General features: G+C 38.6%; 1 protein-coding gene across 1 annotated transcript in view; it reads left to right on the top strand.

Moving 5' to 3' along the window:
• Positions 1 to 22,291, top strand: part of DGS1 (dgd1 suppressor 1) — a 65,483-nt gene that overhangs the window by 31,141 nt on the left and 12,051 nt on the right. The window contains exons 6-11 of the mRNA XM_077361983.1: positions 176 to 370; positions 8,394 to 8,494; positions 12,287 to 12,376; positions 17,509 to 17,581; positions 17,656 to 17,684; positions 17,789 to 17,912. Of these exons, the coding sequence (XP_077218098.1) occupies positions 176 to 370; positions 8,394 to 8,494; positions 12,287 to 12,376; positions 17,509 to 17,581; positions 17,656 to 17,684; positions 17,789 to 17,912 (612 nt within the window). The remainder of the gene's footprint in view (positions 1 to 175; positions 371 to 8,393; positions 8,495 to 12,286; positions 12,377 to 17,508; positions 17,582 to 17,655; positions 17,685 to 17,788; positions 17,913 to 22,291) is intronic.

Raw genomic sequence — 22,291 nt, 5'->3', positions numbered from 1 at the left:
GTTGAAATCGCTGAGATATATGATAAATTAGATGAATTGGCTATAATGGCTACATGCATCTGTGGCTGAATGTGCTATAGTTTCCAAGTTATCCTTTCTCATGTTAGCTTTATTGTCAGTAAGTTCTGCTTGTAGTACCCCTTCTTAAGTTCTTCCCTCTCTTTTTCTCATTAAGGTTTCTAGGTATCGGAAACCAAGGAGAATGACTTTGTACTGGTTTCGTTATACATGTGGAGCAGTTGGCCTCTCAGCTTGTTCAGTGTGGCTCTTACGCCATAGTAGTTTGATGGGAAGTTCGGACATTGACAACTGGATCCGCGAAGCAAGGGAGTCAACGGTTGGTTTTTGTAAAGATCATGTAGAGCAGCCGGTATGATTCGCTATGGAGTTTCTTATTTATGTGATGCTTTTACTTTTTGAATCTATGCTATTAGAATTAAGTGTATGGGGGATCTTACATATTTTTCAGATCTTTGAATCTTGTACTTGGGGATGCTTTTTACTTTATATTTCTCATATTCAAGCATGTTTGATAGTGTAAATCTTGGACAACAAGGATTTGTTTATACCATAGTTTAAAACTCCCCCGCGTCATCATGGACTCTCCCGAGTCGACTCCCTTTTCCCTTGGCCGTGTCCCGCATTTTGCCCTACAAAGTCAATAAAAACTCCTTTGACTCTCCCTAGTTATGACCGGGTCAACTAAGTGCTCAGCAGCATCAACTGAGTACTCGACCGCCTTGTACCGATTTGACTTGGATTTTCTTCCGCATTTTGAAACACTATTTATATTTAATATTTTTGGCCTAAACCTCTGTTTTAGCATTCTGACTAAAACCTCCATCAGGCCGATTATGTTCCATATAGATCCTTTTTTCTTATTTAATGAATTCTTCTGTTTACCGAGGAAAATTGGTCCAACATAGATCAAGTTGGAATCTATCTTGAGCATTTGAATATTATACGAAGAATAGTTTTTCTTATTAATCTTTTTTTCTTTGTGCTTTTTCATCTACTGTGTTCATGAGAAAGCGTTTACATTGTCGGCATCTCAAATTTTTATGATATGACCTTCTTCCCTAGAATTTATAGTTGCATTTCATGGTAAGATCTTCTATTCCGTATTTATTTTAAGCTGCATTTGATGAGTAACATTTTCCATACAGATAGAATATCTAGATTGAGCTAAATAACATGCTTTAGAAAGATTAATATTATGCCATAGTTGATAATCATTCTAATTTCTAATATGAGAAAAGAGTTTCTACACACTAGTGTAGATAAGTTATCTACACACTAGCTTAAATACAGTGGGGGGCACATTGTTTGGGGCACATTGTTTGGGTGATCCAAAGTATTTATTTGATGGGCCCTCACATAGATAGGGTGTGCCCAAAAAATCAGCTCCAGAGGATCATTCTAACCGTCTTAGATATAAATTCCGTTCCGTTCCGGCCGGAACGGACCGGAATTCCGGTTCCGGACCGGATTCCGGAACGGAATGGGCATATTTTCCGTTCCGGTCGGAATTCCGGTCCGTTCCGGTCGTTCCGGCCGGAATTCCGGCCGGAATGGCCGGAATTCACTGTTCCGGCCGGAAATGCGGAAAATTCAAAAAAATTCGAAAAATTTCAAAAAAAATTACAAAAATGCCATTAAGGCCGTTGGAGAGTGTATTTTACAGATTTGCCCTCGTTTTATGACCGTTTTATAGTTGTTGGGAGGGCATTTTTCGTCTTTTTCCAAAAAATTCGAAATAAAATAGTTAAAAAATCCAAAAAATTACAGAAATGCCATTATAGCTGTTGGGGACTGTTTTTTTACAGATTTGCCCTCGTTTTATGACCGTTTTATAGTTGTTGCGAGGGCATTTTTCGTCTTTTTCCAAAAAATTCGAAATAAAAAAAAAATCCAAAAAATTACATAAATTCATTTATGGTTGTTGGGGAGTGTATTTTACACATTTGCCCTCATTTTGTGACCGTTTTATAGTTGTTAGGAGGGCATTTTTCGTCTTTTTCCAAAAAATTCGAAATAAAAAAAAAAATCTCAAAAATTACAGAAATGCCATTATAGCTGTTGGGGACTGTTTTTTACACTTCTACCCTCATTTTATGACCGTTTTATAGATGTGGCTGGCAGCTGGCACTATGTATTTGGCTTTTGCTCTTCTATGTTCTACTTTTTTATGTCTTAGTTGTATTAAACTTTGGTTTTTAAGTAATAAATATGTCTTTTAGTTCATTTAAGTGTTTCTTATATTTGTCTAACAATTTCTAATTTTTTAGGATTTTTTTCATATTTTTAACTATTTTTTTCGACCGGAACGGAAAGTTTCGACCGGAACGCCGAACGAAACGGCCGGAACACCGGAACGTTCCGTTCCGGTAGCCAAAACGGAACGGCGACCGGAACGGAATTTATAACTAAGCTAACCGTTCAAACCGTGGAGGCAAAAAATGGACAGATTTGTGAAGGTTTATACACGTCCATTTTACCTCCACAAATTATAGGGTTGGGATGATCCTATGGAGCTGATTTTTTGGGCACACCCTATCTATGTGAGGGCCAATCAAATGAATGCTTTGGATCACCCAAACAATGTGGCCCCCACTGTATTTTAAGCTAGTGTGTAGATAACTTCTCTACACTAGTGTGTAGAAACTCTTTTCTCATATTTAAGTTAAGAACCTCTGGTCATTTGTTTCTTAGTTTATTAACATCCCTTGTAACTACATGTATGTTGGTGACGAAAATCTAGGAATTCACTTTAACATGCATTAAATCAGTTTCCAAGTCAATATTAGCAAATCTTGGATTTTTTTAAAAAAACAAATGCATATTAAACGAATGCTTTTCAATAAAACTTCAAAACAAAATAGAGGAATGATAGATACAAGGGCGCCCTTGCATAAAGAGCTGCAAAAGGGCCCTTCATTGGATCCACGCCATTTTCAGTTACATTTTAAAATCGGTTGAAAAAGTAAAATCAGTTACATTTGATGACGTGGATCCAATGAAGGGCCCTTTTGTGGCTCTTTATGCAGGGGCGCCGTTGTATCTATTATTGCTCAACAAAAAATTAATAATTCCTCCATGTAGTCCATTCTTTACAGAAATTTTGGAATTAAACTTAGGATTCGAAGAATATTTCTCCCTGTAGGGTTTGCTTTCTCCTTTATTCCTTCTTCTTTACGTTTCTTTTTCTCTTTTTCTCTTTTTCTCTCTCGATCAAGATCTTCCCGGTGATGGAATTCGCTAATATCAAGGGGAAAAAGATGTTGGATAATGTATTAGGGTTAGTTTAGTCATTACTAGTAGATTAGGGGTATTGTAGTTATTGTACATTGTTACCCTAGTTTGGGCCTATATATACATCATTTACATGAGGAGCTCCCTAGCGGAGAGACTCCATATCTCCATTCCTCTTCTTCTTCCTCTCTTCTAACCCTAACACCATTTCTAACATGGTATCAAAGCAAAGATCCTAGGGAAAGGAAAAGGAGAAGAAGAGTCTATCCTCAATCCATGCCATTTACATTTCACGCCTAAATCTCTCTCTCATTACTCCTCTTGCACAACCCTTTCCTTTTTTTCCTAATTTGTTTACTCTATTTCATACCCACAAAATCCTAAATTCTCTCTTCATATTTTCTCTCCACAAATCCTATCTTCTCTCTCAATCCCTAAAATATCTCTCGTTTCTCTTTCCTCGTAAATCCTCTCTCTATAGCTATTTTCCGTCTCGTATCTCTCTGACTTGTGCGCAAACCTATTTGCGCTAACCCCAAAACCTATTTGCGCTAACCTATTTTCTCTTTCTTTATACTGATAGCCTCACTTCTAATATATCTTGTGAATTTGATGGATGCATCTGGTTATTTGAAGGGTGATATTTGCATGGAGATCCTCTCTCGACTGCCTGCAAAAGATCTCATTAGATTCAAATGTGTCTGCAAATCATGGCACACATTAATTTTAGATTTCTTCTCGAGAAGATCAACCCTAACCTTGTTCGGTCTCTTCTACGGTATCTCATTGTAGTGGCTGTGTGGAATATGCATCATTCAGACAAGGAGCAGAAGAACATGTTCTCAGTTTTATGCCATCCTATTCTGATTCGATTGCCAAAATGGGCTTGCCGTCAATCCACAACACAAAAAGAAGAAGAAGAAGAAGAAATCTCAGCTTCCTCTTGTGTGTTTTCCGCAACCCTCGATTCCTCTCTTTCCTTGCGCATGCATTATGGCAACCCTTCTTTGGGTTTTCCTTAAATATCAGACAAAAAAAAAAACCCAAAAAAAAATAATCATAAAATGCCCCTTCCCCATGTGAGCCTCTCAAACCCATTTTTGGGTTAGCACAAACCCCAGATCTCAACCCATTATTCCTTTATCTTTTGAATTCATTTAGGAAGAAATCTTCTTCCCAAATCCCTTTTGGCTCTCCACTTAAAACTCCAAATCTCAACTCACAATCCCATATCCCTTTTTTTACCGTACTTTCTCATTTGGGGAAGGCAAATGGCTCCCAAAACACCCAAACTCCCTCCAAATCTCTTTATTTTCTCTTCCTTTGAGTTGTTATTCGAGGCGCACACCAAGTGTTCAATGAAATGTCCAAGAGAGGTGTATTGCCTTTTTTGTCTTCCTTTTGTTGCAAGTTGAAGGTATTCGACCTTCAACTTGAGGGAGAGTGTTGTCATTGTCTTTTCCTTCGTATTGTCTTGTGGTTGTCCTTTTTGTGGTGTGTCTTCTTATGTTGTCGTTTTGGGGGAGTGTTGTTATGTTGTTCTTTTTCTTCTTGTTCTCCTCTTAGTTGTCTTCTTAGGGGAGTGTTGGTGGTGTTCTTCGTATTGTTTTCTTCATGTCTTGTTTTCTAGTGTTGTCTTCATGTCTTGTTTTCTTATGGTCTTCTCTTGTTGACGTCTTGTGTTGTCTTGTAGTCTCCGGGCTCTTGTAGTTTTGCTCGAGGGTGAGTGTTGTTGTGCTCCGTAGTCAGTCTTTGTCTTCTCGGGTTTATGCCTTATCCCCTCTTTTTCAGGCGATGGCTTCCATATCCTTCGTTGGTCGGCTCTCTTATCGGCGACGATCTTTTCCCGTTAACCTCTTTTCCGGGTGATGGTGTCTCCATCGTTGGTCGGCTTCTTTTATGTTCATGCCGTCGACCTTGTCTCCAGACGATGGTTTCCCCATCGTTGGTTGGTTATTTTCTCCCTCATTTTCCTGGCGATGGCTTCCATATCCATCGTTGGTGGGCTCTCTTACAGGCGATGGTCTTTTCTCGTCGACCTCTCTTTTCAGGGCGATGGTGTCCTCATCGTTGGTCGGCTCCTTTTCGAGCGACGATGTTCATTCCATCGACATTGTCTCCAGACGATGGTGTCCCCATCGTTGGTTGGTTTATCTTATCCCTCATTTCCTTCCTATCTCCAGGCGACGATGTTCATGCCGTCGACCTTGTCACCAGACGATGGTTTCCCCATCCTTAGTTGGTTATCCTCCTCCTCTTCTTCTCTTCTTCGTATCTTTAGGCGACGGTTTCCCTGTCGACCCTGTCTCCAATAGTTTCCTCATCGGCGGTCATCTCTATTGGCGTGGTGCTGCTTAGTTGGTGTTTCTGCTCGTGGTGCTTCGCTGTTTCCCATGTGCGTGACCTTGGTGTGCCTAATTTGCTTGCTGAACCGTTGCTGGTTCATGCCATGGCGCTCCATTGCTCGTTGATATGTGGATCTGTTTGTCGTGCTCTCATTCAGGGGGAGGCCCTGTTTGATCGCTCTCACCGTAGTGCTACTTCAGAGAGAGCTACTCTTTTTGATGGCCATCAATCTCGTTGCTGTACTCTTGGCCGTTGCTGTCTTTTATTATGTATTTCATTATGTATTCACCACACCAGCTTAAGGAGTGTTATACAAAGCTGGATGTGTGTATGGGCTTATTGTACTTTTTGATGTATGGTCTTTTGTTGTTGTTTTAGTTGTTGTTGTAGTTTCTTTGTAGCAAGCTGGAGTTCCATAGTGTATACACTCCAGCTTGAGGGGGGAGTGTTGAATAATGTATTAGGGTTAGTTTAGTCATTACTAGTAGATTAGGGGTATTGTATTCATTGTACATTGTTGCCCTAGTTTGGGCCTATATATACGTCATTTACATGAGGAGCTCCCTAGTGGAGACTCTCCATATCTCGATTCATCTTCTTCTTCCTCTCTTCTAACCCTAACACCATTTCTAACAAATGAGTTTTTTAGACTCACTTTTTTTGATAGGCTCTATGCCATCATTGGAAATACGAACAAGGGTTCTTTCTCGGCTCTAGGTGGCAACTTGATTATCTAATTTGCTGTCTTCATACAAAATATATATAATTTTTCTTCCGATAGGCTCTATGTTCATCATAGGAAATATGAACAAGGGTTCTTTCTTGGCCCTAGGTGGCAAAGAGGCGGCATTGTGGTGCCAAACCTTCCAGTCACTGTGAATCCTACGCAGTCTCTTCAAACTAATAGGTTTCATGTTATGTAAATTGGAACTTGCATAATTTGTTCAATTTTCTCAATTAATAAATGATTGATTTTTTTTTCTGAAAATAATTAATAAATGATTGATGTCAACAAGAATATCCATGTTTTACCGAAATGTAATGACTATAAGAGGCCAACCCCAGAAGCTGAAATAATGGTTCGATTTAACATGGCATGCATGTATGTATATGTAGATAGATATATAGACATGTTTTTTCCCCTCTCAAGGCCATGTTAAACCTGTCCTGCTTTTTTTTTGTCATTCTCATTTTCTTCATCCATTTTTCTCTGTTTTTCTTGCCGGAGGCATCTTAAACCCATATTTGTGCTTCACCATCATTTTTCCCGTCACGTATTGCTAATATAAGCAGCTTATGAGCAACTTTCAGCCAGATCAACACTATGCTAACAGTGAGCAACTTTCAGCCAGATCAACACTATGCTAATATAAGCAGCTTATAAGCATCTTAAATCCTTTGATTTTGATTTTTTACCCTTTTTCTCTCTTTTTTCCTGTTACAGTGAGCTACTTTCAGCCAGATCAACACTATGCTAACAATTTCATATATTACTTTACAGCTAAAACTAAGCATCTTGTCTTCTTGTGTTCTTCTGTTCATGTTAAATTTCTGGAATTCACTTAATAATGGTCTTCTATATCCTAATCCAGTTCATTGTTTATGAAATCCTTCCTGGATCAAGATTGATGTCTGTGTTCTTGTTATAGAAGGCGGACCATAACTGATAAATATCAGTGTTCTAGTCTAGTGCTAAAACAAAACAGAGCTATATATGACATGACACCTGAGATTCTTTTAGATTACATGGTGAACCAGGTTTCTAATTTAGGTTCACTAGTCATGTTTGCAGCTGAAAGTGTACTCATTTGATCCTTGATGTTGGCTTAACCATTCATAATTAGGTCAGTTCGTGTTGTATATGACTAATTTGACTTTTTAAAAGACTAAGTAAATAAAGTATAATTAGTTGCCTCATACTCTAATCAGATTTCATTATGGTAAGACAATCACCACCAACTGTAGTCAGCCATCATTATTTGTAGATAGTCAGTGGATGTCATTAACTGTAATCAAACTATCCTCCGCTAATTATCTATAATTAACTTGGAGTTGTTAGAATTTTCTATGGATGCGTGTCTGCACATTTTGGTATTGGGGAAGTTAATGAGAGAAAGGTTTCTCATTTGGTATAACATGCTAGTATTTCTCGGTCTACTTCATAGCCAATCTACCCTGGACCTCGTAATCCATTTAACTAGAATACTGCTTAGTTCGCCGCAGGGTTACCCTGTGGGAGTGCATTCTCTAGTATTCTATTGTCACTGGGACATGTCAAACAAAAATGCAGGCCTAAAGAGCCTACAATATTCTTTCAATGAACATTCTCCAATGAAATAAACTATATTAGGTTGACATGATTATCCTTTTCCTTTTCGTAGTCCACCATATGTTCCCTTTGTGTTTTTTTTGGTTATACATTTTAAGTGAACGGCACTGATTCTACAATTAATATAGATATCTATTGATTTTCATTTTGTAAATTTTCTTCCCCAGCTATAGAAGTTTGATCCTTTTGGACACCTTATCATATTCTCATCTACTGTAGTAGTTCTGTATCTACATTTACACACAAAATTTGTTTGGCAGAGCATGTAGTTTTCTGGGTTCTATAGCTTAGTTTTGTTTTATAAATGTAATAATAATAATGATGATAATAAATGAATTGTAACTCTCTTGTGCCATTTTGACTTATTTAGCTTGCATGTTAAAGTTCCATTTACCTTGCTCAATAAATATAGATTTTGAGGTAGTTATATGATTGCACCTCTTGACCTAAGTTTGTCAATCTTCAGCTTCTGGCTATCAGAGATGAACTCTTTGAGACATTCAGAAGGAGACATAAAGGTGTAATGGAGCTCGAAGAAGTGCAGTTGACTGCGAATTCCCTTCATAAGTTAAATTCTTCTACATTCATGAAAGGTTTTCTCATTTAATTTAATGGATCATATGAGCCTACATTGCATTTAAATTTCATAATTTAGCTATTAATTGCATCTCTGCCTTCATCCATGCCCCATTACTTTCGATAATCATACTGATACTTATCTAAAACTGATTCCTGTGTGCAAAACCTGTCCAAAATTCAATTTTTGCTAAAGGCGTAGAATCAACACTTAGAAAAAAATGTACCTCGAATATTTTTTATCAAAAATGATCAAGTATAGCTAAAGGAGATTAAACAATAAAGCTCTTAAAATTTCATGACCGATGATCAACAAATTGTTGAAAGAAAAGAGCTAAGAAGTTGCAAATCAATTCCATCTGAAAGTTTTGCTACATATGGGTGATCCTCCTACCATGTAACAGGCAGTAATGGTGAAGGGCATAGCAATTATTCTGTGCCTTTTACATGCTAGACTGAAACATAGTTGGATTCAGTTGTGAGAATTTGCACCCCTGCTCCTGAAATTTTGCTTTGGCAACAGAAACTTGAACCTCCGTTTCTTGAGTTTGCATCCCATGTAACTGTCTATGCCATCTTAAAGCAAGATTATAACAAATTCATGGTACAATTATGAAGGGACATGATAAATTCTCCCATTCCTTTCATTCTCCCTTCTCTTACTAGAAAATAGCTATACTCACTCTTTCACTCCTTCCTTCCCTCCCTCTCTCTCATCTCAGCACATGAGAACCACACTTGTAAATCCCAGAACCTGGAAAACAAAAAAAAACCTAAACCTGGAAAGCTAGCGATGTGTGCTTATGGACTGGTTTTAGCAAGGTGAATGTTCATTTGATGTCATCTAACATGCATTTTATCCAGGTCCTACGACCAGCCCTCCTTTTCCTGAATAGAAGGCCACATCTTGCTACTCTTGTGACCAAAAATAAACTTTCCTCAAAACCACGGTTTTGGCCTCATGCCTTCGAGACTCGAATGATTCAACTTCGAATTGAATTACAAAAGTGGCAATTTTTTCTCTATTATTTTTTGCTGTTTTGTAGCTCAATTTGAGGTTGAGTTATCATGTGATAGTGTAGCAAGTTGGGCTAAGTAAAGTTAGTGAAGAAAATAAGTGGAGATGGAGTCATGGAATCAAAAGAGGAAACAAAAAGAGAGAGATATGGCGTGAATGGTTGTATGGTCAAGAAAAAAAGGGAGTAAAGATTATTGAAGGGAAATGAAGATTGGTCGGATGTAAAGCATTGGATTTTTGGTTCTATAACATGCGAAACCTTGGTTTTCCAACAAAATAAATGGGAAATAGCTTTCGAGATTCTAAAATGCGACTAAAGCTTTAGTGAATTTTTTAATTGTTTCGCTTTGAAGTTCTTGAGCTTATGTAGTCTCATTTCTTAGTGGACGAATTTGTTGACAGCTGTGTTAAGTGTCTCACTCGAGGAGTGAATTCGCAAGAATGAAACTCAAAGGAATTGTTGGTGTCCCGCACAAATAGTGAGCATGTGGTTTAATTCGATGCAAAGCAAAGAACCTTACCAAGGCTTGAATTAAGTTTGACTTAAGTGACCATGGTAATTAACTGGAGATCACTAACCTGCACCTTACTAATAAATAGGCGCAAAGTGGCAAAATGAAGAGAAAAACTTGACATGAATAGTGAAAATTGCGTGCAAAAGTGATTCGTTTTGGTCGAGAGGTTGAAATTACGGTTAAACAAAAGGAAGAGAAAAAATGACATGAATACTGAGAATTACGAGCAAAAGTGATTGGTTTTGGTCGAGTGATTGAAATTAGGGTTAATGTGATAGATAAAGGAAAAAAATGTTGATCTGAAGAGCTTAATGATACCATTCAAACCCATAAAAAAATGATACCATTCAAAAAAAAAAAAGGAAAAAATGTCGGGCTTGGAAAGAAAACTAAAGTAACAATATGATGAAAGAATGGAACTTAAGTTGAGAAAATATGATTTAATGAAAGAAAACAAAGGAACATGCGTACAATGAGAAGTGCCTTATTATGATTAGATCCAAGTCTTCTTTGAATCTCATCACCAACTTCCTATCCACCACTCCCATCATATCTCTAAATCTTGAAAATTTGTTCCAACAGAGCGCTTTGGTCAGTACATCTACTATTTGACCTTCTGTTCGAACTGACACCAACCTGATTTCCCCCTTCAGGACTTTCTCCCTTATGAAATGATGTTGCACCTCAACATGTTTTGTTCTGGCATGGAACACAGGATTTTCCGCGAGCTTAATTGCACTTTCACTGTCGCAATATAAGTCTACTGTGTAGTCCACTGGTTGATGGAGTTCTTTAAGCAATCTTACTAACCAGGTGCTTTCTTGAGCTGCCATCGCTGCAGCTCGATACTCAGCTTCTGTGGTTGATAAAGACACAGTAGGTTGCCTTTTGCTGGACGATGTTATCACTCCTGATCCAAGGCTAGTAGACCTTCTCGTGGACTGATCTCCTGCATAATCGGCATCACAGAATCCATTGATTTTGCACTCTCTTCCTCTCTTGTACATTATACCAACACTAAAATGCAAAATGAATGAATCAATTTGAGGACTGATATGTGTTTGAAACATGATAGTTATTTATACCAATAAAGGATCCATGAAGTATCTGAGACAGTTAATTTTTTTTGTATATAATGGAAAAACTCTTAAGAAGTTCCTGAATGCCCCATTTTAAGCTTTAAAGAATCTCGGACAATTCAAAAATTCCAGTTTTTTTTTTAATTAAATGTGAATTTTTCGAATTAAACCCGATTGTTTTTTTGAATGTAGCTCAAATTTGATGAATAATTCTTCAATTCAAATATATTATTTGTAAATCTCATGAGAATTCCAAAACAAGAACTGAAGTCACATCTAAATATAGCAATCACATGCAATTATTCATCCTTCCATTTTTATTGTATTATTCAGAAAATTAAATATGCATAATAGATGTGTACCAAATAGAAAAAATATATGTTTTTCCCAGCTCTTCCCAAACATTTTTTTGAATGGTAGCACTTCCCAAATATTTCCCGAATCTTCCAAACATTTGCCTCGCCGATTTATTCCCGAACACAATCTTTGTAACTAATGGTATGCAGTACGAATTTTGCTATCTTATCATGTTGGATATGATATGTTGGTCCTCCACAAGTGGCCGGGTTGCATTGAGTGTCAACTCTTTTTCTTGTTGTCATAGAGGGTAATGATCTCAAGAGACATACGTACGTGCTTGTGAACAGAAATAAATCAATACTACACTTGTATACATAACATACTTCTAACAGAAGAACCTCAATCTCTTCAATCTGACGCTGCAGTCAACGTGACCATGTTTATGGTAACCCTGCACATTGTTATTCACTGGTCTCTCTGGATCTTGTAAGTTCTAGTTTGAGGCTAAAATCTTTATTTGTCAAATTATCCATTTTGATGATTATTCTAGAATATGTTCTACTCACTTTACTCTCCGATTACTGCACCATTTTAGTCACAGCTAAGCATTTTGCTGTAATCTATTCCTTCCCTTTTTCTACATTTTTTAGGACAAGGACAGCCATCAATTGGATGCATGAATTGTTCTTTAGTTTGTCCCATTTGGTTCTTCGCCTTTTGTAGGAATTATTTATGAATGTTTTTTACCCTTGTTCCATGAAGAATATCATATGCATCGTATTCTTTAATAGTTGATATTGGATCACTAGTGTAAGTTGAAGCAAAAATCTGTAATTCTGTCTAATCTTGCAACCTTTTGCTGCCTTTGCAGAATGTTGCTAGCTTTCAGTGAGCAAACAAAAGGTCAAAAACTTCCAGCGAATGCATCAGATCAGAACATGTTGGAAATAGTTATGGACAGGTGAAACCTTCTCATTGATAGGAAACTTCAAGAGTACATCAGATCAGGATTTTTTTTTGCTTTAGTGTATCGGTTGATGTTTGAAATGACAAATTCTCTCTTAAGAAAAAGATGCTTCTTATCAGCTGGAATTTATGATTTTTTCATTCTCCTGCTGCTTTTGATTCGGAACCATTTTTAGGTGCCCTAATATCTATGATTTAGCCGACACTTTGAATTTACTGCTGACACGCGTGTCGACACGACACGTGCCAACACTCCTTTCGACACTTGTAAACGTATTGCTAGGTTAGTTAATATTTTAACGACAGCTTGGTTAGTTGATTTTTTTTTTTGGGTAAGGTGTGCCTGTCACAAATCATCTCTGAAGCATGGGTACTCTCCGGAGGCCCACACACCCATGTCGGGTACTCCTTGGGTGCGGGTGTGCTCGGGTACTCCTTGGGTGCGGGTGTGCTCGGGTACTCCTTGGGTGCGTACTGGGTACGTACCCAAAGATCATTGGGAGGATGAGGGCATAACCGGGCACACCCGCACTCTCCAGGGGCCCAGTGTACCCGTATTCTATTTTTATAAATCCTCACTGTGATCATCTTCAACATGGAGATAAGATCATTTAGGGGCCGTTTGGATACACGGATTTTAGAATCTTGGATTTCCTCAAAATCGTAGTTGGGAGACGAGAGGAGACCGACCGTATCACTTCTTCGGAGGAGCCCGACAAAATCGTAGTTGGGAGACAAGAGAAGGAGACCAACAATTAAATCACTATTTAATTTTTAAATTTTTATAAATATATAATAAAATATAAAATTATATTACATTCAGCGTACCCCCAACGTACCCGTATCCTTTTTTTTTTTTAAATCACATATCTACGTACCCGTATCGTGTCGTACCTGTATCCGTGTTTCATAGCAAATCATAGCCCTGTTGAAAACCTTAAAGCTACGAGGGACAACAATGCTTGATCCTGGGAGGTGTGGCGTAAAAGCCTTGAGAGGTAGGTGTAATCTGCAAAGAGCATTTTGCTTATGGTTGTTTTTTGTATTCTCGTGTTGAACTTTTTTCCTTCTTGGTCCTCCTCTTGAGCTTACATTTGTTTCCTTTGGAGTCAAGCTCACATCTTCCTGTAGTGTTCCTCTGCTTCAAATTTTTTCACTTCGTTAGTTAGTTTTTTTTGGTAAGGTGTGCTGGTCACAAATCATAGCCTCGTTGAAAACCTTAAAACTACGAGGGACAACAATGCATGATCCTGGGAGGTTTGGCATAAAAGCCTAGAGACTTGGAAGTTGTAATCCTCAATGTTACCCCGTAAAAAATAATTAAACTTAACAAAGATGAGAAGAATTTGAACGCATGTCAACTTCTAAAATATGAAAGCTAGACAACCAATATTTCATTAAATTTAGTTAGCAACCATATCCATCTAGTTTGGGACAAAGGCTTTTAACATGACTTTGGATAGGATAGAATGGAAGAAAATGATCCACGTAGAAGAACCCAACTAGAGCTAGGATTAGAGCCGGATAGATTCCTTTCACATTCTTCATGAAATTTTTCTAAAGGATTCATTTAACCGACCCCAACTAGTTTGGGACAAAGGCTTTGTTGAGTTGAGTTGAGCAACCATATCCATCTGCGAACTATTCACACTTGAACTTCATTTAGTATATTCCAGATATGGTCTTTAAAACAAGTTCATGAATCAACACCTTATTTTGGATAGTCCCCGTCATTGTACCTCAGCCAGTAATGGCACGTTCAGCCAAAATGTATAATCTAACCTGCTTCTTGGGTGGACCCGATTTGATTGTCCCCGTGGTAAGCCTCAAGTCATTGAGTCATTCCTCAGTTTTGAACTGATCTGTCACGGGTGTCATAACATAACGATTGGCTGCCTTGTTTTAAACATGGTTTTAAATTTCGGTTTCGGTACCAATTTCCGCCTCGGCCGAAATCCGGTAAAGACAAAAAAGTATTAATTTATTGGCTGAAATTTCGGTAATTTCAGAATTTTAGTATATTTTTGGAAAAAAAATCAATATTGACGAAATTTTGGATTTCGGTCTCAGCTTATGAATTCGCAGTAAGAAGATTGATTCTCATTCCCTATGTACGAGAGGAAAGTGTAAGTAAAGATAAGCGGTGGAAACTGTTTACCCCAAGATTGGTTGATTAGACATCATGACTTGAAGCGGGTGCAAAAGATCAACTTTATGGAGTTTCTACAACCGAAACTTAAAACTATGGTTTTGAAAGCATTGATGCTCGTTGTTTCACCCTCTAAATGTGTGCACCATTCAATTCCCAATGAGACATGTGTAAAGCACATTGGTATATGCCCACGTACGACTTGCGCACTTAACTCCATATGAAAAAGACCCATTAGCGACAACAGCTTCAAAACTCCTTCCCCATCATCATGGACTCCTCTGAGTCCACTCCCTGTTACCTTTGCCGCATTCGTCCAAGTTCGCATTTTGCCCTACAAAGTCAATCAAAACTTCTTTGACTCTCCCAACTTAGACTGTGTCAACTGACTACTTGCCGCGTCAACCGACTAATTGTGATTATGTTACTTCCTTTAATATCTGTTACTTTCTTTAACTTCTGTTTGTGATTATGCTCTTAACTTATTATTATGCCTATTCATTTTATTACTGTCTCATGCTTTTACTTTTGTTCATATCAACAGGAAGGGAAACCATATGAAAAAAGACTCTTTAACAAGAAGAAGGGATATCATTGATTTTTATGTTTGTATAATTTTTATTGTGGTGAAATTTGGTTCTGTAATCTGTTCGTTCATGTAACTTGTATTTGTGACTGTGTTCTTACTTATTTTGCCGCAGGATTACTATTTCATGTTTTCACTTGTGTTTATATCATGAAAATTCATCTTATCCCAATTCTCTTTCTTATTACTATTTTTTTCACTAAGTTTGTTATTCACTTGTGTCACGTTTTCACTAAGTTTGTTATTCATTAGGCAATGTGTACATTTTCCTTTCTTTCCCTTGGTTAAACTATCTAGGGCAATATGTAATTTTCCTTGCGATTTGTAAAGATCAAGGATGTGAGATGCAAGGTTGCAAGTTTTGGTTTCGGTGTGCATTTCGGTCTTGATGGAAATGGATTCATTTCAGTTTCGGGGGGAAATTTTGGTGCAGATGCAAATAATGAATATTTAAGATAAAACTTTTGGAAGTGCTAGAATAAGCACAAATACATAGTAAAAAACTATCAAATGCCTAGTGGCATGCACTGTCGCGCTGATAATTAAGTACATACCACATTTTACATGTAATACATATAAAAATTTATACATAATAATCTATATATCATATTTGACATGCAATTCATATGAATATAATTATGTAACATATCCCGGTATAGTGTACCTCTAAGACACTTATGATTTCGGTTTCGCAATGCGATGTGTTTCAGTGGGAATGGAAACGGAAATTTTTTGGTTGTTCTGTGCATAGTTTTAAAACTCCCCCGCTCCATCGTGGACTCCCCCAAGTCGAATCCCTTTTCCCTTGGCCGCGTTCTGTTGTTTTCCCTACAGAGTCAATAAAAACTCCTTTGACACTCCCTAGTTATGACAGTGTCAAGCTAGTACTCAGCCGTGTCAGCCGCATTCTTGGCCACGTCCACGTCGAGTCGACGAGGATTTTTCTTGGCCGCGTTTTGACCCGCTTCCACATTTTTAAACACTGGTTCCGTGTTGATTTTAGTGGAAATTTAACAGTGGGGAGGGGAACTATTGAACTCTCATGACCTTTCTTCAAGCTCTTCCTCTATTGAAAGTAGAGAAGCTGTCAATGTTTCAAGGAATTATAACAGCTTTATGAGGAATGTCAAAACTGTGAGTATGTACAATATCTAAGGATTTTTTAGATGCTGAGTATAAAAAGTTCTCTTAACAGTAGTGATGAATTAATCAGTTCATTTTCCTTGCCTCCAAATGGTTCTCCTTTTCTCCTCTCATCTTCAAAGTTTTTGTGGGAGGCTTAACCATTTTCAAAGATTCCTCTAGAAGACTCGAGTGACACATAGATACTATTATGGTTTTTGAAAGATACTCCTGTAATTGAATACTAGGTTTGACAAATGAATTATGGAATTGTTGCATGGAATAGGTAAGAGTGGAGTTTAAGATGTTTTTATCTACAATAAACCCTCAAGTTCAGCAATCTGGAGCAGAGATTTCCTTCGTGTTTGAATATACCTCAAAAGTGGCTGGAGGCACTAATTTAACTTTTTTCGGGGAGCTATAGGAAAGGGTGTAAATTTGGAGTTAAATTACATAATGCAAACGGAAATCATCCCTATCCAGGTCTGGTCCTCACCAACAGCAGATGATGGATAAGACTAACAAGGCTTATGTGAAGGATAAAATTAATCCGCCTTCACAAATCTGCTTTCAAGGATTAGTAGGTGTCAAATGTTCCCCCAGTTTGCCAATGGGGGAAGAAACCTTAATTTCTCATTCCATTTCTGTTATATAATCTGGTTTTGGAATATAGATAACCCACAATATTGCTTGTGACATATCTCCTCGATTTGGTTTTCTTCATTCTGTTACAAATATCAGTTTTATTAGATAATGGTATACTTGTTTTTCCTTCCAAACAGCCACATTTTTCTTCTGTAAGATATTTATTTGTTTTCTTTTTTTATTTTCTTTTTGGCACATGTGGTCCCACTTTGGGCCGACCATCCCATGTGGATTTTTGCTATCCGGGAGGTTTGAACTCGAGACCTTTGGCACTGATACCATGATAACTTACCAACTTCTCCAAAAGCTTAAGCTGTTGGAGAAAGGCGTTATCATCTTTTTAACTTTAACACTTTCAATCCTTTTTGCAATTGGATAAAATCCCCCTCTTTAACGGTTTCTGTGAGAGTAGTTTACTGCTTGAAGATAAATTCACCCCCCTTAACGTTTCTCTTTGCCTTTACAACCTAACGAATAGCATTAAGACCGGGGAGGTGGGGGGGGGATATCATTTCCCTTTCAAATTAATGAACTATTATAGGCTGAGTTATGGCTTCTTTGGCACATTTAGAAACCCTTATTTTATAAATTTGAAGAACTTGGTTCATAAATATCTACAATGCAGGTATGAGAAGGAGCTTATGCATCCAATTCAAAATCTTCTGGGAGGAGAGCTTGCTCGTGCTTTGCTTATTCAGGTATTTCAAACTATTTTCTGGTTGTCAGCAATCTGACTTTCATGTTACTTGACTGTGGGTCTGTATCATTGCAGATTCAGAAGCTGAAACTGGATATTGAGACGTGAGTTAAATTGTCTGTGTTCTTTGAGGAGAAAATCATTAAAAAATTTGCAGTATAAATTCTCATCTGAGGCTGTATTTTTGCCTATGACTTCTGCCACACAGGGCAATGCTTGAATTGAATCAGATTCTCAGGGCCAATGAAATCAATTTTGCAATTCTTGCAGCATTGCCAGCCTTCTTTCTTTCTCTTATTTTGCTCATGTTTGTGCGAACATGGGCTATAAAGGTGAGATAATTATGTAGATCTTTATTGATAGGGATTTGCTAGCGTCCATCGCAAAAGGCATTTCGCGTCTGGTCTGTCACATCTCAGACCAGCTACCTCGTGAAAGAAGACAACAGCTTTTGTCTCCATTCACGAGGTGGCTGGTCTGATGTGCAACAGACCAGCCGCGAAATGCCTTTTGCGATGGACGCTAGCAATTCTCTTATTGCTATTATAGAAAACTGTGTTTCAGATTTGTATAATGTTCGGTTCACATATATGTGTAATGCATTTATATTATTCCGTACGTGTATGTATATATGTGTGTAAGTATATATGTGTGTGTGTGTGTGTCTGTACATACATACTAGTATTCAGTCCCATGCATGGGTGTAAAATGGTGGGCCCCACGCCATTAAAACATGAGATGTAAAATGGTGCGCCCCAGTCAAATGCATAGGCTTGGGTCTGGATAGTGGACACCTCCTCATCAATAACACTAGGGGTAAAATGGTGGGCCCCACCTTTTGCATTGGTTTGGGTAGAGATGGTGGGCCCCACCCCTCCTAGGTAGGGTCATTAAATAATGGTCCCCACCCCATCATAGCATGTGGTGTAAAATAGTTGGTCCCATGATATATGCATGGGTTTGGATAGAGTTGATGGGCTCACCGGATTAAGTGTAAAATTGTAGATCCTAGCCATCAAAAGTTCAAAACATGGTGTAGGGGAAAATACTTTCCAGGAAAAACTTTTCCTGGAAAAGGCCAATAACATTAGGAAAGTTACATATATATATATATATATATATATAGAGAGAGAGAGAGAGAGAGAGAGAGAGAGAGAGAGGAAAGAGTTTCTGCGCTGCAGCACGGGGAGTTCCTTGCGCTGTAGTGGTTTATAACGCCTCCCATTGGTCGTTTTTTCTGGGCCCGCAAAGGTGGACCCGCTAAACGAACCAATGGGAGGTGGTATAAACCACTTAAGCGCAGATAACGTCCCTGCGCTGCAGCGCAGGAACACTGTTCTCTCTCTCTCACACACACACACACTAGTAAAAAACCCCGTGCGATGCACGAGTCGACAAAGAACTGTACGGACCACATCATAGGTTGATCCAAACCGTCCATGTGATGGAACACAACATCAATAGGTTGTGCCCGTAAAATCATTTCCATAGGCTGATCCTAGCCCTCCAATCTATAGACGTTTCCATAATTAAAACACATAAAGGAGGGGGGTAGGATTGAAATTATGTGGCTTTCATGGGTGCCTTTGTTAAAAAGCATAAAGGAGGGCGTAGGATTGAAAATATGTGGGTTGAATGGGTGTCTTTGTTAAAAAAAGTAAAAAAAAGTGATGTGTATTTCTATTAGAATTTTGGGAGATTCAAATTATTCTCTCCTTTTCTCTTCTGCTATATAGTATACTAGTAAAAAACCTAGTGCGATGCATGGGCCAATAAAGAAGTGTACATACCACATCATAGGTTGATCCAAACCGTCCATGTGAAGGAACACAACATCAATAGGTTGTGCCCGTAAAATCATTTCCATAGGCTGATCCTAGCCCACCAATCTATAGAGGTTTCCATAATAAAAAAAAGCATAAAGGAGGGGGGTAGGATCGAAATTATGTGGATTTAATGGGTGCCTTTGTTAAAAAGCATAAAGGAGGGGGTAGGATTGAAAATATGTGGGTCGAATGGGTGCCTGTGTTAAAAAAAGTCAAAAAAAGTGATGTGTAATTCTCTTAGAATTTTGAGAGAAATTCAAATAATTCTAACCTTTTCTCTTCTGCTATATATATATATATATATATATATATATATATATATAGAGGAAAATGATTGTGAGCTTGAAGCTCATATAGCTTATATGAGCTTGAGGGCCCAAACACATGGGTCCCACATTTTTTGTGGTGATCCAAACCATACATTTGCAAGGCCCCATCATAGATAGGGTGTGTACCAAAAGTCAACTCCATTGTATCATCCTAACCCCTCCAAAAGAGGAGGGCAAAAATGGGCAGATTTGTGGCAAACGGTGTTTGTCCATTTTGCCCTCCACTTTTGGATGGGTTAAGATGATCCTATGGAGCTGATTTTTTGTACACATCCTATCTATGTAAGGGCCTTTCAAATGAATGCTTTGGATCATCCTAACAATGTGGGCCCACATGTGTTTGGGCCCTCAAGCTCATATAAGCTATATGAGCTTCAAGCTCACAATCATTTTCCTCATATATATATATATATATATATATATATATATATATATATATATATATATATATATATACTAGTAAAAAACCCCGTGCGATGCACGAGCCGACAAAGAACTGTACGGACCACATCATAGGTTGATCCAAACCGTCCATGTGATGGAACACAACATCAATAGGATGTGCCTGGAAAATCATTTCCTTAGGCTGATCTCAGCCCTCCAATCTATAGAGGTTTCCATAATTAAAAAGCATAAAGGAGGCGGGTAGGATTGAAATTATGTGGCTTTAATGGGTTGCCTTTGTTAAAAAGCATAAAGGAGTGGGTAGGATTGAAAATATGTGGGTTGAATGGGTGCCTTTGTTTAAAAAAGTCAAAAAAAGTGATGTGTAATTCTCATAGAATTTTGAATTTTGGGAGAAATTCAAAAATTATCTCCTTTTCTCTTCTGCTCATATATATATATATATATATATATATATATATATATATATATATGAGGAAAGTGTTCCTGAGCTCGAGCTCAGATAAACTTATTTGAGCTCGAGCTCAAAAACACATGTGGCCCCACATTTTTTGGGTGATCCAAAGCATTCATTTGGAAGGCCCTTCATGGATAGGGTGTGTACCAAAAATCAAATCAATAGGATCATCCTAACCCAATCAACGGTGGAGGGGAAAGTGGACAGACACTGTGTGTCAATGTTTAAAAGAACTAAACCCACTTATATGGCTGCAACAGGATTGGGTCGGGTTTTTTAAAACCCTAGCCCAACCCTGGATCCCATTATCTCGGCCCTAACCCGCCCTGACCCTGAGTCAGGGTCAAAAAACTTCAAACCATTGCCCGCCCTACCGGGCTCAGCGTGGCCCTGGCCCGCCCTGATTGGCCCGAGCCTGGCCGGGCCGGCCCTGATTGACCCTAGTGCAAATACCAGTTAAGAGTGCCAAAAATAAAGCAACCACATATCATATAGAACAAAATGATCAATAAACAGAGAAAGGGAACAAAATAAGACTATGAATTCAGCAACATGAAGGGTAGCAGAGACAGTTAATAATAATAATCTAAAGAAACATCAATCCAAGATAATAGAAAACATTAGCAAAAGAAACATGCACAGATGGTTCAATTTTATAATAGAAAACTTAGGGTCGGGTCGGGCTGATCCGAGGTATTAACCCTGAACCCGACCCGACCCTGAGTCAGGGCCTAAAAAATGAACCCTGACCCTCGCCCTCAGGGTTGGAAAATCCAGCCCAGACCCTGTTCGGGCTCAGGGCGGGTCAGGGCTGACAGGGCCAAACTTGCACCCCTACCCACCTACCTTCCTCTATCTAGAACCCCTACTTCCTTGATCCTATTCCTATCCCTCTTCTAGTCCACATGCTCTAGATCTTTTCTTGGCATGTCTCCATATTTCCTTTTTGCGGCTCTACCTCTCTACTTCATGGCTTCTATCCACGTTTGTACTCTCGTTTTCTTCACTTCGTGGAGCCGCGGTTAGTGCTCTTCTTTGTTTGCCCAATCCTCTGACATCTACTTCACTTTCTGTGCCTAGATGTTGTTGAGGTTGTTCTTCTACTTGTTATTGCCATTATGGATCCTGTGATTGAGAATCCCTCGACAAGAGTGCTTCCTGTCGTTAGTCCGATGTCTTCTTCGGCTTCTTCTTCTTCTTCTGCACTCTCGGTTGAGAGTTCCTTTCCGCCTATTACTACTGTCCGCCTTGATGGGGCAAACTATGTTACTTGTAGGGTCCTTGTCGAGACCTATCTTGTTGCTCGTGGCAAAGCTCATATTATTTGTCGTGAACCGCCACCTAAAACTGACTCCACGTTTGATCGTTGGGAGCAGGAGGATGCTCTCATTCGTTCTCTCCTTTGACAGAGTATGATTCCTCAGATCTCTGGCCCTCTGATGCTGCTTCCGACCGCCAAAGAGATATGGGATCAGATCACTCTTATCTACTTTCGCGTTGCCAACATTAGTCGTATTTGTTCCACGTACTTAGAGTGGATCCGTCTTCGGTGTGGTGACCTTTCTCTGACTACTCACTATAGCCAGTTTGTCGCCCTCTGCCAGCAACTTGATGTCTACATGCCTCTCACGACAGATCTTCGTGTTACTGCTTGCTAGAGGAATTAAATTCGGGTTGTTCAGTACTTTGAGAGC

This window comes from Tasmannia lanceolata, unplaced genomic scaffold, assembly GCF_043159265.1.
Source record: "Tasmannia lanceolata isolate RefF3 unplaced genomic scaffold, GAP_Taslan_0.1 ptg000019l, whole genome shotgun sequence".
NCBI lineage: Eukaryota > Viridiplantae > Streptophyta > Magnoliopsida > Canellales > Winteraceae > Tasmannia > Tasmannia lanceolata.
The sequence above is the reverse complement of the archived record's forward strand: the minus strand, read 5'-3'. Positions and strand labels throughout refer to the sequence as shown.